The 18,803-nt window shown below is 34.1% G+C and overlaps 1 protein-coding gene across 3 annotated transcripts in view; it reads right to left on the reverse strand.

The window, feature by feature from the left end:
• Positions 1 to 15,805: 15,805 nt before the first annotated feature.
• LOC138703710 (neprilysin-11-like) overlaps positions 15,806 to 18,803 on the reverse strand; it is a 265,024-nt gene continuing 262,026 nt past the window's right edge. For all 3 annotated transcript variants that reach the window (XM_069831833.1, XM_069831834.1, XM_069831835.1), the window contains 3 exons: positions 17,939 to 18,075; positions 17,688 to 17,852; positions 15,806 to 16,122 (listed from right to left, as the gene is read on the reverse strand). In XM_069831833.1, coding sequence (XP_069687934.1) covers positions 15,946 to 16,122; positions 17,688 to 17,852; positions 17,939 to 18,075 — 479 coding nt within the window. In that variant the 3' untranslated portion in view covers positions 15,806 to 15,945. The remainder of the gene's footprint in view (positions 16,123 to 17,687; positions 17,853 to 17,938; positions 18,076 to 18,803) is intronic.

Here is an 18,803-nt window from a genome sequence, read left to right on the forward strand (position 1 = left end):
GTTGTAATAGAAAATATCCACTGTGGCACTAGTCTCAGCAAAATGCCAAGCATGTGACCACTCAAACGACATTGTATATAGTGATCTATCCCAGGTTAATAATTGTATTATCCTATGCAATCAATCTTAGTCATAGATTTCAAAAAGGCATATGATTCGGTTAAGAAAGAAGTTTTATATGATATTCTTATTGAATTTGGTATTCCCAAGAAACTAGTTCCATTAATTAAAATGTGTCTCAGTGAAACATACAGCAGAGTTAGTATAGGTCAGTTTCTGTCAGATGCGTTCCCAATTCACTGCGGGCTAAAGCAAGGAGATGCACTATCACCTTTACTTTTTAACTTTGCTCTAGAGTATGCCATTAGGAGAGTCCAGGATAACAGAGAGGGTTTGGAATTGAATGGGTTACATCAGCTGCTTGTCTATGCAGATGACGTGAATATGTTAGGAGAAAATCCACAAACGATTAGGGAAAACACGGGAATTTTACTGGAAGCAAGTAAAGAGATAGGTTTGGAAGTAAATTCCGAAAAGACAAAGTAAATGATTATGTTTCGTGACGGGAATATTGTACGAAATGGAAATATAAAAATTGTAAATTTATCTTTTGAAGAGGTGGAGAAGTTCAAATATCTTGGAGCAACAGTAACAAATCGCTGGCTAAATGTTACAAGGGTGTATGTAGTAATATTTCTGACATAGACATAGAAACTTGTAATATTGAGCCAGCGAAATATAAATGATACTCAGGAGGAAATTAAACACAGAATAAATAAGTGAAATGCCTGTTATTATTCGGTTGAGAAGCTTTTATCATCCAGTCTGTTGTCAAAAAATCTGAAAGTTAGAATTTATAAAACAGTTACATTACCAGTTGTTCTTTATGGTTGTGAATCTTGGACTCTCACTTTGAGAGAGGATCATAGGTTAAGGGTGTTTGAGAATAAGGTGCTTAGGAAAATATTTTAGGCTAAGAGGGATGAAGTTACAGGAGAATGGAGAAAGTTACACAACACAGAACTGCACGCATTGTATTCTTCACCTGACATAATTAGGAACATAAAATCCAGACGTTTGAGATGGGCAGGGCATGTAGCACGTATGGGCGAATTCAGAAATGCATATAGAGTGTTAGCTGGGAGACCGGAGGGAAAAAGACCTTTGGGAAGGCCGAGACGTAGATGTGAAGATAATATTAAAATAGATTTGAGGGAGGTGGGATATGATGATAGAGACTGGATTAATCTTGCTCAGGATAGGGACCAATGGCAGGCTTAAGTGAGGGCGGCAATGAACCTCCGGGTTCCTTAAAAGCCAGTAAGTAAGTAAGTAAGTAAATATGCAATCAATCTATTTTTGTGAAGGAAATATGAGAATGGGATACAGAAAAAAAATGTACTCAACTTTTCAATAAGGTACGTATATTCAGAAAACAGACATTTCTTATCAACAAGTGTGATAAAATACTGAAAGACCAGAACAAATTAGTTTATAGCATCCCTGACGCTCTCGACGCAGTCCTCCAATGAGCATTGTTCTTAGGATTGCATTACAATAATACTGTCTGAAAATACATGAGGAGATAGCAGCAGACACAACTGTGTTTACTGTTTTCAGCAACACGTAAACAATCTGTTAAGTTCAGTAGGCAGTAGTCGTCTGTAGAGAAATGCATATTATAAAAGTCTGCAGAACCCTGAGTTTAATTTTAATTACAAAGAGCATTCAATTAGTACCATCTCCATAGTACTATCACAGTCTAGTATATACAGTCACGAAGCTCAATACGCAGTAAATATGCAAACATTAGATTGTTGCTCACCACTAGGATCGCTAATATCGGCTCATTACAGGCAATGCAAATAGTACCGGCACAGTCTATTGTTTCTAGCACCCTTAAAACTCAAGCTTCGTGACTGTATATAGTAGACTGTGGTACTATTGAAATACTGTGATCAGATCTTCTTTACTGTCATGATAAGAGTAATCTCTCATGATCCTTGTTTCTTTTTGCTATTATGAATGTTTGTGATAGTATATACTAGCAAACCTTTCATTTTTCTAACACTCAGATTTTACATTTATATTTACGCCTGTTTTTTAATGCATTTCAAGGCTAACATAAAATCTTTTGTATTTATGATTTCATTATTAATAAAAATCAAGAAGAGATTCATTAAAATTATACAATTACAACTATAAATTAAGAACACCATTTGAATTGCAGTCACTTGGGGTAATTTTATACTGGTCAGGGTAATTTTGTACCAGTTTCCAATTTTACTAGAAGATTTAATTTCACATTTTCTAAGTGAGGCTATAACCTATGATCTCTATGCTTTGCTTTCTATCTATTATGTTCGATCCCTGAAGAATATTTCATATGACTTCATATGAAATAAAATTTCATGTATTTTCTTATTGTATGGTCAAAAATTACCTTGGCTTTGAAGGGGAATATAGAGAACACATGTATGGTACAAAGGTTCCCCAATTAGCTGTGTAACTTTGTATCACCATTAATTGTCAAATTTCACCTATTTAAAATACGATTTTTGATGTTTATTACGCCTCAATCCATAAAATAAATAGTTTTCTTAAATAATTTACTATTGGACATCAATTTCAACACACACTGTTTCAGGTAAGTATGAAAATAAGATAGAAGTGATACAAAGTTACCCCAAATAACTGTGCTACATATTCATTTCTGGTATGTGAATACATTCAGTTGTGAGACAGAACCTTAACAGTTTCACATTAATATATTCATGTAGCTTCAAAAATAAACTAGTGTGTGCTGGTGAATTTCCAGAACGAGAAATGAAAAATGAAAAATGAAATTACTGTTGCAGCGTAAAAATTTTAGAAAATCGGCCAGTTTATTGCATTTTGAAACAAAACATCAGAGTAGAATTTCTTAAATAAGGATGATAAGAATAATTATATGGCACTTCTTCAAAATTTATATATCTAAATTTCGATAATCTTATCCTTAAAACATACACGAATAGTATACTGATCCTTACATCTTAAAATTCATGTGTGTGAACATATTTTGGATATTTACGGAAAAGACCTTAAATATAATAGCTTCAAACATTTTAACAGCTAGTTACAAATAAGAGTGTGAAGATTGGTGTTAATATTATTATACATTGGTAGATTTCCAGTTTTAAAATGCGACCAGTGGTTCTCAAACTGGGGTCCGAGACCACGAAGAGGTTACAGGAGGACCATGAAAGGGTCACTAAGTTGAAGTTTTTGCGATTGCTGCAAAGTCCGTTTTTTTTTTCTTGGTGAGATTTTTGTTTTGTAAGTGATGCTGGTTATATTTTGGATGTTCTATTATCTTAATTAATACGCCTATTTAATCTAGTTTTTAACTGTTAACACAGTCTTATCTTGCAAAGATGACTCTGAGAGTGCTGATTCCATTTGCAACTATGAGTGTGAGATGGCATTTTTCACACTATTTGTTATCAAAACAAAATCCCGAAACAAATGACGTGTGACAAATGACACGAGAGTTGCACTAGCCAAAACAAAGCCAAACATAGAAGAACTGTTTCAGGCAAAGCAGATGCACCCATCCGATTTTATGTGATAACTGTTTTTCACAAATGTTTTAGTAACAGTAGCCTATATGCTAATTGTAGTTAATTTGAATTTTTAATTACTACCGGTACTGTTTTTTCTAAAGAAAAAGGATCTGCGGCAGTGGCAGTGCGTCAATAAGAGCACGTGAACACCTTGTTTCCATTAATGCACGACTAGTTTTATTATTTAATACCGTATTGGCGTAGTGGGGATGTATAATATCAGGATCGAGTATTTTAAACTTCCCGCATCTTGCATAAACTTCTTATGTAGACTTGGTAACATCTGTTCACGTACAAACCGTACTCTTTTCAAGAAGGTTACAGAAATTTCACGCATGCGCGGGAGAAAATTGTCTTTCGCTGGCCGCTTATGACTTGTCAAGAGCACAAAGCATTAAGTGAACAGTGAATCTATCCTACAGATGTCAGGTACATCGATGCCTATCGTTTACGTGCTACATATCGAGGAGAAAATTTAATTAGTCTGTATTTTAGCCTGCAGGTGTCAGCATCTCACTGTCGGAACTTTACTTTATGTGGATGTGTGTACAGTGCTGCTACGAGAGTGTAGTTTGTGAATTACTATACTTCAGTGTCGACATATAGCATAGTTTGGCTTTCAAAGACGTGCTGGCTGAATGTGATGGTGTATGAATTTAAATATCTGTATGGTGGTGTATATTATTTATCAATAATATTTACTGGCATGTATTTATAGTAATCAATCTATGCGAATGGGATTACAGTACTGGCATAGGCTATAGTGTATCAATGTGTTGTGAATCAAAATAGATTACTGAACACACGCTTTTGTAAATTGTTTTATGTATTAATTTTTAACAAACGTAAACAATGAATTCTGTTCAAGTAATTTTGAAGAGTAAAGAACTGGGTAAACTGGCTTTCCAGGAAAAATTGGAAATAAAGAGACTGGGTTTCATTATTATTATTATTATTATTATTATTATTATTATTATTATTATTATTATTATTATATGTTGTTTTGAATTTATATACGGTTTTTTCGACAGTGAAACATTGGAATCATGACATTTCATATTAAGCTAAAAACGTATGATTCAAAATTGTCTTCGATTTTGGAACACAAAATTGTGAACACACATAATATTTTATCACGAGCCGCCACTGATCTGCGGGCCATCTAAAAATTTGTAAAGGGACTAACACGCAATAAATTCTAAAAAGTTTGAGAACCACTGTTTTATACAGTGTGTATAGGCCTATCCATCAATCGGAATGAAAGATTAACTGGCTGTGGCCAGATTTCCTCTCAATACTTCGTCTTCCACTGTCATTACCATTAGATTTATTCTGCAAGTCAGTTGTAGTATCATGTTGTCATATCTGAATAACTTCTTATAAACTTGTAAAGATTAATAGAATTGCGCAGCAAGAAGGCAACTCTGTACGTAGTTGCATTTCTGAATAATGGTACAAATATTCACATTGCAAATATAACTATGATTCCTTACTGGAGTGAATTTTATAGAAGTTATATCTCAATAGCTGAAGAAGCTGATCTCAAAACAGATCTAACATTGACATACTTTTTGCTTCCTGACATAAAAAGCACAGTCATACACAGAAAAAACACACATACACACACGTGTACACTCATTTACTCACTCACATCTGTTACTAGAAGAGCAAGGCATTTTGACAGTTTTTGTTCGAGACAAGCCTTCAAGTAGTTGCATGGCAACCACATGTACATCAATTAGCTACCAACACGGCTCACACAAACCGCTGTGAACCATCAAACTAGCGTCAAATCGAGTCAGCAGATGAATAGGGTCTTACTTGGATTTTATTTTATTTGGGGTATTCTAGTATTTTCTATAATGTTCAAAATGTTATTTGTAATAATTCTGTATTGTTTTTACTTTTCGTTTTTCGAATGAGCAACGATTATTTGAAAGCAAACTAAAATTGCACTTTTTCAATTCAGATTCCTTTCAATTATAAGATCTTTTCTCTGCGATAGTTTTGTAATATACATCTTTTCCTTTCTTTCCCCATTTTTTGTTCTCTTGACCATCTGTGAATTTATTATCATATCCTTTTTATTGTGGATTTTATTTAATTTTCGTATTTTTTCTTATCTTTTATTACATTCCATTTATTGTATTCTTCCTTATGTTTCCCCTGTTAACTATTTGTACTAACTGAGTTGCTTTTATTATATTCCAATATTTAGATCTGTATTTTACTTTCTTTTTTTCTATTATGGTATTATTCTCATATTGTTTAGTGTCGATTTTGTTATGCTATTTTGTTTTTGTAATAAGTTAGTATTCTGTTCTCTAACTTTTTGTTAAATTTTAACTCCTTGTATACTTTGTGACCTTGTAGAGTGTAAGAGAAAGCTCTATACATTAACCCTGCCAGTATAAATAAATAAATTATTATTATTATTATTATTATTATTATTATTATTATTATTATTATTATTACATTTATTATTGGAAGTTTCCTGCAATAATAGTTGTTTAGTCAAACGTCCGAAGACAGGTCTGAACCTCACAAGAGATACCAAGAAGGTACAGTATCACTTATAAGGTAACTAGGCCAGGAGATAATGTTGTAGGGTGGCCAGCGAATAGAGATTATAAAGAATGGACACAGCGAATTTTCCTGTGTTTTGTTTCTCTGTGCGCCAGCGTATAGTTCCACTTTCAAGCGCTAGAGGTTAGTGTAATCGAGCATACACTAAGATAATAATTGACAATAGAGTTGAGACACAGGATCCAAACATCGCCTACCTTATTGCATAATCCAGTAACGCTTTGCTTCAAATAAATTCAAGTTAACAGCTTTTCCTTATTTCTCAGTGACAAACTAGTTGTAATAATAATATTTTATATTTCAGATATCATAAATTATATTATAAAATAATATAATACATTATAAACTTAAGTATCGAATTCGTTTAATATTTGTATATAATATAATATAGGTATATGGTTTTACTTCTCGTAAGGATTTTGTTTTTCCATTTTCAGTGCTATCAAATCATTACATATTTTAATTGTTGTTGGGGTCAACGTCTCAACTCTCATTATAAAGGAACTCTAGAGTCTAGACATTACAGTTAATGACGGATTTATTATTTTATGGATCCAATTTATTTTATTTGAGTACATAATGTACCTAGATGTATTAATTGTGTGTTATATTTCCGCTGTGTCGACTGCTAGCTGGTGTGATGTCAGCGCCAACTCTAGGGAGAAAGCAGAATCTCACGCTCTAGCTGGCTTGAAGGTCATTGAAATCAGTCCGGCTACATCAAAGGTACCGACGCGAAGTGTCCATTCTTTATAATCCCTGTTCGCTGGGGTGGCCGGTTTCTTTCCCCCTCCATTGCATACATCGCCGACTATACTTCTCGTCATGTAGGAGGGCGGGTAGCCATGAGTGTGCTGTAGCACGAAATAATCACGTGTTTCTTAGAACCAGAACCATTCATATTTAGTCCAGCTTGTCCTGTTGCAGTAGATAGTTTCTCTTGTGGCAGCTCTGTTTATATGTTTTATTACTTCTTTAATTACAGTTTTAGTGTTAAATTATACTATTAGAGTTATAATGGCATAGTTTTGTAGCAATAGTGTAATGTGGCAGAAGGGAATTCAAAGGGAGAAGTACTGAAAAGTCAAGCCAGGAAACTGGTGCATCACGTCTATGACTACTTCAAGCACGAGACCAACACTGGTGGCCCAGTAACTGACGTTGCCAAGTCTCAGGAGAAAATGGCAGCTGCCTGTAGTATCGGCATATGTACTGTGCAACAAATTACAGGTGTGACGAGAAAAGGTCAAGAACAATGTGGCATAGTTAAATTTTCGTCTCTTGCAAAAAAACGTAATCGAAAGAAGCAAATGTGTAGTTTAGATGATATTAATAAGGACGTGTTGAGGCATAAAATATTTGAAATGTATGACAGTGGTATATATCCCACGACGGAGAAATTATTTGGACAGATGGAAAGCAGTGTTGATTTTCCAGGAAGTTCCCGTTCTACATACAGGATTTTAAAGGGCACTGGCTTCAAGTATATGAAATGCAACGATTGTAGAATATTCTTAATGGAGTATGTGTCTGTAATGGACTAATAATAAAAGCTTACTAAAAATGTTTTCCATATCTTAAGATTTACATACAGTACCTTTTTTTATCTTAATATTCAAATAACCAATAATAAACACGTAAAATTAGTGGACTTCAATTTTTTTGTCTGGCATATTCTTCAATTTTTTTGTCTGGCATATTCTCCATAAAATGAGAGCAGGGTAATACTTATGGTAAGAAGCTGAAATTTGATAATACCATTGGTAGTGCCTGGTAAAATTTTTTAAACCTGAAATATATTAATTAAAATTAAGTTAAATGCATAGGTATTTTAGAAATTTTTTCTCAGAAACCCTTTGCATTACAGGTTCCTAAAAATTCAAGTATATTTTCAATGAAGCTGACTATATTTGCTGCCATTTTTATCACATTATGAATATTAGTTCAATTGAAAAAAATTATTTTCCATCTTGGAAGAAATTATTTTAAAATGTTCATATTTTTCATACTTTTCAGGCTGTAAAATCCATAATAATTTTGATAACCATACGAAATTGGCCATGATTTTTCAATATCATATGAAATAGCTGTATGCAAAATTTCAGCCTCCTAAACTCAGTAGTTTCTGAGAAAAATGTTCCTAAAATACCCATTTTGTAAACTAAATTTAATTGATATTTTTCAGATTTAAAAGTTGTTATAAAATTAAGTATATGAGGTTTAAAGATAATCTAAAAGCCAAAATATATCTGCAAAAACTATGTGTATGCTGTAAAAAGTGTAAATTGATAGATTCAAAAGTTGAAGAATAGCAACAAAATTTCTTCACTTATTTCATTTATACACTCAGACTACCCAAGTCCTCTTAAGTTCGTTGATTTCAATATCTTATTACAACAAAATTCTGCACTGCACAATACCATCACAGTCTAGTATATACAGTCGCGAAGCTCAATACGTAGTAAATATGCAAACATTAGATAGTTGTTCACCACTAGGATTGCTAATATCGCCTCATTAGAGGCAATGCAAAATAGTACCGTCACAGTCTATTGTTTCTAGCACCCTCAAAACTCAAGCTTCGTGACTGTATAGTAGACTGTGATACCATGTATTTGCACCCATTACAGACGTGGACAAATTATTAGACTAAATTAATTATATGTGTAACAAGATTGTATTTATCAGCAGAAATAATGAACAAAAATGCATTTTACACAGATATAATGAATATAAAATGGAGTCTGAAGGTTACTAATATTTTGTGAACATTCCCTTATTCTTTATTAACACGTTGATTTTGTCAGGGATTCTGGAAACCAAAGTTTGACACTTTCTTTGAATATCAGCATCATTTAGCCAGATATCAGACAGTGCTTAAATGAGTCCATGTTTTGATGTAAGCATCTTTTTGTTCACTTTCTTCTTCAGTATAGATCACAGATTTTCAATTTCGTTCATGTCCGGTCTTCTTGCAGGCCATAGGAGAACAGACTCTTGAATATCTTCTGCAGTATATAATTAAAACATCAGTAGTACCAACACAGACAGACAAAATATACTTAACCATTGGAAAAATATACCATAAGGTGTAAACAATCATATTTACAACAATTGAGACTCTGTGAATTATAATGATAGTTGATATGACGAATTATATTATGTTTCCAAGAAAACCGTTTTAATCTAATAATTTGTCCACGTCTGTAAAATAGGCCTATTAAAAGCAAGTTTCATGAGGATTGGCACGGTGTCAGACTTTCTGGAAAACTGACATAACTTTTCTCTCTGAACTCGCAACCTAAAGCGCAGACATCTGATCTAAATCAGCTTGTTATTTTTCCAATATAGGAGGTAACACCATGAAAATTAAACCATGTTATATAACTGTCAAAAGTGCTCGTTCTTTTAACAACAATACACTTATTACTTACAAATCATGGAACTGTTGAGAACAACATACCAATACTGTTCCTTTACTTATCTTGTGATGCCATATCAGCTTTAGAAATAATACAACATAAATTTAGGTTAAGATATTGATTAAATAAATAACTAATGTATTTGCCGTCTTAGATAGCTTATCAAGATGCTAAGTGATTACTTATTCACATAATTAGCATAACATGTAGAACAATTTAAATTGATAAACGTTTTCAGCAATGATTTGCAGTGGCGTAGCATGAAATTTGGAGCAGGGGAAGCTAACTCAAGTTGTCTTTTATGCAATATGAGAAAACGTATTACAAAAATACAGTCTTAAAATAAATAGTAGTCAATTTCAAGTCAGCAGTCGAAGATTGGTTGGAACATCGTAAGTAACACCAATAAGGCATGACCTCAAATGAGACGTAATAAAATACGATTTCACGGTTTACACATATCTCTAACAAAGAGACACGTATATGTATAACATTAGCTCACTCCCTGTCATACATAGAGAAATCACAATATTAGTATCATTACGTAAGTATGCGTCTGTCTTTTGGTTGTGTCCTTCATTGACAGCAAGGGAGTCGGTCATTTGTTTTTTAAATGACACTTTTGTTCGTAAGTCAGTCTTGATAATACAATTGTCCTAAAAAATTCAAGTAAATTAGTGTCAGGAACTATTATTTCGCTCATTATTTATTATATCAGCCACAATGCACACTAACACTTCAACTGAACACAACTGACGAATAGGGATAACTCGGAAACTACTTATTTTAAATGTTAAAGCTAGCTTCTTTTCGAGCCTTGCGACTAGGGTAGTTTAAAAGGGAAGGAAAATCTGCGGGGTGGATTACACAGACGAAACCGGTCTGCTTGGAAGCTGGTGTGTGCAGGCTTCTTGTTTACTGCTGCATCACAAATAATCCTGAGCTGCCGCATTACAATATTTAACGCGTAAATATAAATTATATTAAAATTAATAAATAATTTTCTCCATAAACTGCAGGTTTATTATGAAATTATTATTAACTGGGGAAGCTAAGCTTTTTAGCTTACATTGACGCTACGCCACTGATGATTTGTCATCTTCAGATCGTTAAGAAGTGATGCTAACAAAGTATGAACATTTTACAAAGTTAATATACAAAATAGTTTCATGGTTAAAAACAACTGTCACATAAATAATTAAATAATGGTGACAATTGTTTTAACTATTTTGTATATTAACTTTGTAAAGTGTTCATACTTTGTTAGTATCACTTCTTAACGATCTGAAGATTGCACATCATTGCTGAAAAAGCTTATCAATTTAAATTGTTCTACGTGTTATGCTAATTATGTGAATAAATAATCACTTAGGAAATTGATAAGCTATCTAAGACGGCAAATACATTACCACAGTCTTATACATACAGTCGCGCAACTTCAACACTTTTTTTGCCAACATTCGCGACACTAGCGCCCAAGCGGCAGGCAAGGCACTGGTCATAGGGTTGATACAGCCAGCACGTGCTTTAAAGGGATGCGAGATGTTATAATAACGTTTTAATCATGCGTCGGAATAAAGGCAATGTGTGCAATGACGAAAATTGCAGTAACAACAAGTTTAAATCTCCGAATTTGTCGTTCTTCAGATTCCCTAAAGACCAAGAGAAAATCATAACTCAGTCATAACCAATAATCCACGTTGTAGATAGCCTACGTATTGTGTTCTATAAAACATTTATTAGTTATCGGTTACCTATTTGTATGTCAGGAAGAACAGTTTAAATAAAAACAAAGTAAATACCTGTTACAGTATATTATTTTTTTGCAGAGATCATATGTGTAAATGTGTAACCATTCCGATTTTGGATAATATATCTACAGTTTTTAATGCAAGTAATTCCATAATTTTTGTATTCGTGTTTTTTTCTTTATATTTTTAAAAAGTTGAATGTTATATAGCATTCAAGTAGGTATCATGGTGTTAATTTTGCAAGAATTCATGGAGTATAGTAATCCTTTTGCAAAATATTCACTTCTTGAATAAATCCAGACTGTGTCGATAAATTTCTGATGTGTTGGTGTAGATTCATGTGACAGACATATTAAGTTCTCAAGAAATAAAAGAGCCTTTTTAAATTTAGTATAAAAAGCAATCTTTTTTTGTAATAATTTGCATGACTGTTATTGGTGTTGATTTTACATTCCCAGTGATTATTTGAGCCGTTCAGTGCAGAAGTGTGTAAGTCAAAAGCAGGTAATGAGGTTTGAAGTAAGAATTCTGTAAAATACAGCGCAAAGTAGCAATTAATATATCCTTCGTTCTATTCACCGACTATTAATAGTTTAAATACATTCAATATTAACTGCCATTTTGCGCTGTATTTTACAGAATGTTTACTTTAACCTCTAATTACCCATTTTTGACTTACATCACTTCTGCTCTGAAAATAAAATTAGGCCTATATTTTCTGAGTTAATTGAAGTTACAATTTTTTTAACAAAATTGTGTGTTCATTTATTTGTTCTCACCTACGTCATATTAACAGTAAGTGCATGTAAATTACGTATTATATAGGTAGGATAAGTTAAACTTAGGCATTATGTGTGAAAACTGGAAATGTAATGTAAAATGCGGTAAACTTGCCATAAAAATTTAAACCATAACATCAGCGCTATTTGTGACTCAAAATAATAAAGGAAATACCGGTTCTTAAGAAATGGAAAAATAATGAACTTCATATTATTGTTTAAATCCTCCCCTTTTCTTTATTTTCAAGTTTACCTCAGCGGCCGAGTTTACCCCAATTTGCGGTATGCAAAATCGTTAATTTCTCAGGAAATAGGGAGAGGAGTTCACCACGCGATGTACCCTACGAGATATGCCCTACAATTCTGAAGCTACTAATTTTTACTCTTCTCACAGGAAATACAAAGTTCCAATGATTCATAAATATATTTAGGAATGAACGAATTAACCGACCACGCACGAACAATTAATATTATTTCAAACCATGATACGTGATCAGAGCCATGATTCAGTTGTAAGGAGCAGAAAGAATTACTTTTATTCCCAGCTTCTGAAACTTGTAGATTAGCTGCGTGTGAAATTCTTCCAGGATTCTAAAGTAGAATTAATAAGAACCATATACACTTATTGTATAGCATAAAAATATAAAATAAACTACGCAAAACCTGTTTTCTGATGTGTTATCATAAGTCGTGTGCACACTTTTAACTTGCCTGCCGCTAGAGGGCTACTGTCGCGCCAGCTGTCAAATGTTGGCATATTTTATACGTATGAGTTGCGTGACTGTATCTATTAGACTGTGTACATTACAGTAGTTATTTATTTAATACCTATATTTTAGCTTATCAGAACCCATACAACATGCTTATAAAATTTAAGATGTTGATGATGAACAGTTACGGTAAAAGGAAGGGTTCAATCCAGAACACTCTAGTTAAAAATCGAATTACAGTAAAACCCCGATAAGACGCTGTTCAAGGGATCGGGTGTAAAACACGTATTAACCGGGACTGCGTATTAGGCGGGTATACTAATTTTGACTTATATACAGTATCTATTAGTATTTTTCTTTATTGAAATACATGATTCATGAAAGGTAATACAGTATTACTCCATTATATAATTACTGTATTCTACGTCAAAGACATTTACAATATGTACTGTACTTAATTCTTTCGAAAAAAAAAAAAAGCCATTTATAGTTGTTTGCCGTGTGCGTGTTCTCCAAGTCCTCATGTTTACCACACTTCAGTTTCTGCGATTACATCCTCCCGACGACGCAGCTGTAGTGATTGAGTTGCGATTTTTTATTATCATTCTTAATATCGATGATGGGATTCCTAATGCATCAGAGAGTTGTTTCTGAGTAAGAGTACTGTTCTCATCGTACTTTCGTAAGATTTCCAATTTTTCCGACACAGGAAGCGCTTTTTGTTTAACACTTATTGTAATGACATTCACCAACGAGTTAGAAAGAGAAGACTATAGAGTGGTCATGTTGTCCTGTACAGCGCTCTTTGCGGTGCCACCGGGAAACACGGCAGATCTGAGCTAAGCGCCCACCTTTGTAAAAATTCGTCTGCTTACAATGTTGTATAACGGAGGTAATAAGTACAAAAAAAAAAAACGAAGAAAAAACATGCCTGTTGTGTGTGCTGCATATAACTGCGATGTCAAAAGGAAAAAGACAACTGATATATCATATTTCATGTAAATTTTATGAAGTTAAGTCCATAGTTTTGTTAATTAGCAGCATTTTTTTTTCATGCATAAATGTGTAACAACGCCCGGCATAAACAAAATAAATGGTTCACTGGTAATGTACTTAAACTAAATACGGATAAAACCAATACAATTCCGTTTCAGACCCAGTGAAAAACAAATAGCAATACAATATTAAAACTGCATTTCGACACCGGCATCCTTTATTTCTGCTCCTTCTGTCCTTACTGCTTATACAAGAAGACGATGAGCTGTAGCTTATAAGTAGGCCTATTTCGAAGACAAACGATTAATCAAATACATGGTTCACTAGTAATAAAGTTAAACTAAATACGGATAAAACCGCTACAATTCCGTTTCAAACCTAGTAATAGCAATCAAATATTGAAACTGTATTTCGACACTCGCATCCAAAGTAACGCAAAACTCTGGGGTAGGTCGTATTGTTGTTAGTATTTTGACTGGAAGGACATGAAAGAACATAATTGAGCACCCACGTGCAATAATGGGGTAAGTATGAATATATTTCGTAACTACTTACCCCATTATTGTACGTGGGTGCTCAATTATACATTAATAATTATCTGTGGTGCCACAGCCCTTGAAAGGCTCAGACAGACCAGCCGGCTGTTGGCCTCACGTTCACATTTCGATAATAATTATACTTTACTGTAACAAAAAAACTGAAAGCGTGTTTTGTCATGTTTCACCCACGTTACAAGCTTGGAGGTAAAGGTTGTTTACTACAGATAGGGCCTACTTTCATTCTATATCTTATGGTATAGTAAATAGTTTTGCAACGTGTAGAGACTGAGAAAACAATTTAATAAAATCATCCGAATCATATTCGTTCATTTTATAGGCAATCTTGCAGGTCGCTTTTAAAAGAACCTAGGAATATTAACATTTTCTTCAGTATATTTGCTAGGACTTCTTGTCATATTACATGACAATTTTGCTTAGGTTATTCTTTTAAGCATTCCTTCTAGGAATAGCTCAAGTGTTTTAAATTTAGCGTACATAAGTTTAGATTAAGTTCCTAGCACGTATTTGACGAAATACTAGGTTTTTCCACTCCAGTTTAACTGATTTATGCAAACGAAATTAAGACAGCTGACGATTCTAATGTCAGTTATCACCACGCCCACTTTGTTTTGGGCGCATAAGTTCATTACCGACGGTCGTTCAATTTTCTTCAAACATGGCGGCGCAATGACCACTCTATATCTTTCTCTTTCTAACTCGTTGACATTCACAGACACTTCAATACACTAAAGGACAACAAACTGCCCAGCAAAAATTTCCAGATTACGGCCGAGTGAGGAATGCTGTTTGAGAGAGAGGGTTAGCAAGAGGGTGAGGTATTGTAACTGTATGTAGGCTTTAACCACGCAGATAAGGAGTCGAATAAGAGAGTATAACAAGAGGGTGGGGTATACTAAGGTATGAAGTATGAAGGTTTAAATGCGCAGGTAGAGGGTCGAATACCAATACTTTTCAGGTTAATGGCACCAGTGATTTCAATGACAAAGATGTTTCATTGCTGTTACAGTGCATTGCTGAAAATTACATCGAAAATATTCCACAAAAACAGCGTATTATGCAGGACTTGAGCGCAACGAACGGGGTATTTTATAAAGGCGTTGTATGTGAAATGTGCAGGGACCGGTAAAAAAAAAAGCGTATTACACGGGATAGCATAATAAGCGGGAGCGTCTTATCGAGGTTTTACTGTACTTATTGGTGACAATTTGATGACATAAAATGAAGTCTACAAATAAGAGTCTAATATTCTTCGGTATTTGTATTCAGTTGTCGAGAATAAAAACAATCTACTACGAAATAAAATTATTCAAGCGCTTTTCCCTAATTTTACAAAATGCAGTCTTGCACTTCACCCACCACAATTACAACCAACTCTTCCAACTCTGGTTGTCTTTGACATGATGTGTTCCTGTTCGTGAGAGCATTGTTTTGTTGAAATATGTACATGTATGCAACGATATATAAACACAACTTCATTCTCGCGTTTTAGTTATGCTGCTGCTGATCTCCTACCCCACTTAAACCTTAAACAGTGGGTCACCACAAAACACATTTCTTGTCTGGATTCATGGGGCTTCCTGCAGGACATCCCCAAGCCTTAGAAAACTCCTTGGAGTTAGAGAGCGTTCCTATCACTCTGAACCTGTTCGGGCTGTGCACTCCATCAACCACACGTGACTTGAGGGCACCTCGTGTTGAATTACCACACCACATCTGTGAACACATTAAATTGCTTAAGTACAGTATAAACAGAAACACAATTCTCTTCCATGTTTTCTAGACATTCTTATGGCTTTTAACTTAACTTATTCTTATTGGCCGTGAATGAAGCCAGGTTTTCGAATTACCTGAACTGGAGAGATAATACCACAGTCTACTATATACAGTCACGAAGCTTCAGTTTTGAGAGTGCTAGAAACAATAGACTGTGACGGTACTATTTTGCATTGCCTGTAATGAGGCGATATTAGCGATCCTAGTGGTGAGCAACTACCTAATGTTTGCACATTTACTACGTATTGAGCTTCGCGACTGTATATAGTACACTGTGATAATACGGGCTATTCCATATGAAATCGATCAGTAAAAAACCTCGCATTTTTTTAATACTCTAATTTTTTCCCTATTTATACAAGGTGCTGAGGACAGTGCATTTTCAAAAATATACTATCGAAAGTCAAACGGTTTTCGAACTATTGAGCGACAAATTTAGCGTATTTTATAAAAACAAGTCTCTTCCAGCACTCAGAACTCTGGAACCATTTACTGCAGAACATTGAACGGGAGCTCATTTTGAAGCTGACATTTGGTAGGTTATGTTAAGAAGTAATTCTTATTTTTATTGTACACAGAGAGACAGATAATCTGATTTTACTTAATTTTAGGCTTTTTTGGCCATTTGTAAAAATGTAAAAAATATTGAGAAAAAAGTTGCATTATTAAGAGGGTTTCGGCATTGTTTGCTTAGTGGCTCGGCAATACGTTTCGAGGGTATTAAAAAAATTATTATTTTCACACGCCTAGACTTGAACGGCGCAGTACCGCATGCACTGGCCGAGAGATGAAGATAAGCGAGCATTGGGCATAATTTTACTCCTGTGTTTATGAAAACTTGTGATAAACCTAGCCCAGCTATGCGCTACTAGACGAAACATCACATTTTTATCTCCTGGCCTTGCTTGTCTCGGCTAGCTCCCACTTCACAGTCAGCTGGTTACTTCACGCGCGTACTATTTATTTTCTTTATTTGATATTTTCAATACTTTCTTATCAACAGTGCACCAGTAAAAAATATGTGTTTATTTGTACTTTCAAAGCGGAATCTAACCATATATTTTAAAAATATTTTTTTCGTGGTCAAAGGCGTCTTAATGAAGAAAAATCTAAATTTCTCCATTTCCATAAAAAGTAAGAAAAATTGTTTACATGTCAATATAAACTTTAATTTCTCAGCATCAAAATAAACCATGATTTTGATCATTGAGAGAAAGGGTTTCGGAGTCACAACAGTTTAAAGTTGCTAATTTGATGAAAATGCGATAAATTTAAATATTTTTAATTTAAACACTGAAGTTCTGATGAATCAAACTTTGCACAAAGTATTGTATCACAGTTATCAACGGACAGAAAAAGTTTCATTGTATTTAAAAATTGCAAGGTCAATTTTCTCTATATTTCGGTCGATTCGAGATGGAATAGCCCATATACACGTTTTGAAGGGCAGCAGGGTATTTATTATGGTTGGAATTCCAATGTCTGTAACTGAATTAAAAACTTACATGCGCAAATCCCAGAAAGAACAGTTGTTCAGGTGAATACTGTGAAAGACCTGGTAACAACTGTTCAGCTGATAGTCTATTTTGGAACTTCTGGTATGCACGCATTGCCTCACGTAATCCACCATTGTCTGCAATGTTTTCACCTTGAGTGTTGATGCCATTAACCTAAAAAGAAAAATATACATTTAGTATGTACAACTACATTAGTAATTACTATTACCTGTACTAATAAGAGTAAAAGATGTACTTACCGTGAAATTGTCTCCCAATTGTGACACATTGTACTGGTTGTACTGGTCCACAATACACTGCACTCTATTCTCATACTCCTTTAGTGTTTCTTCTGTCCACCACTGCTTCAAGTTTCCATCTTTGTCATAGCGCCTTCCTATAGTGAAGATTACCAGAAATATACTGTTGCCACACTTAATTTATTGAAATGTAAATTAAAGAGAATTTTCAATACTGAATGGTGGGGAATTACTGGAAATGACTGATAAGGTAAAAGATTTAGGCATACGATTCACTTATAATATGGATTTTTCCAGCCTTGTACTTGAACTTGTCTCTCAGTCTCTGAAACTTCTATTTTTTTTTATTTTATTGGGTTATTTTACGACGCTGTATCAACATCTAGGTTATTTAGCGTCTGAATGATATGAAGGTGATAATGCCGGTGAAATGAGTCCGGGGTCCAGCACCGAAAGTTACCCAGCATTTGCTCGTATTGGGTTGAGGGAAAACCCCGGAAAAAACCTCAACCAGATAACTTGCCCCGACCGGGATTCGAACCCGGGCCACCTGGTTTCGCAGCCAGACGCGCTGACCGTTACTCCACAGGTGTGGACTGAAATTTCTAGGATTTATCTATAGAGATACCACAAAATTATCTTCTGAAGATAGTTTAAAAATTCTATTTTTTTCATTAGTTAGATCAAAAATTGAATATTGCAGTACTGTATGGAACCCCTATCAAATTAAGTATATTAACAAAATTGAGAGTGTTCAAAAAAGATTAATCAGATTTTCGTTTCTTAAATCATTTGATTACTATCCCTCCTGGAATAATGAAAGTAGTATTTCGTACTCATCTCTTTTGTCTTTCTTTAATTTTGA

The sequence above is a fragment of the Periplaneta americana genome, chromosome 7 (genome assembly GCF_040183065.1).
Source record: "Periplaneta americana isolate PAMFEO1 chromosome 7, P.americana_PAMFEO1_priV1, whole genome shotgun sequence".
NCBI classification, from domain to species: domain Eukaryota; kingdom Metazoa; phylum Arthropoda; class Insecta; order Blattodea; family Blattidae; genus Periplaneta; species Periplaneta americana.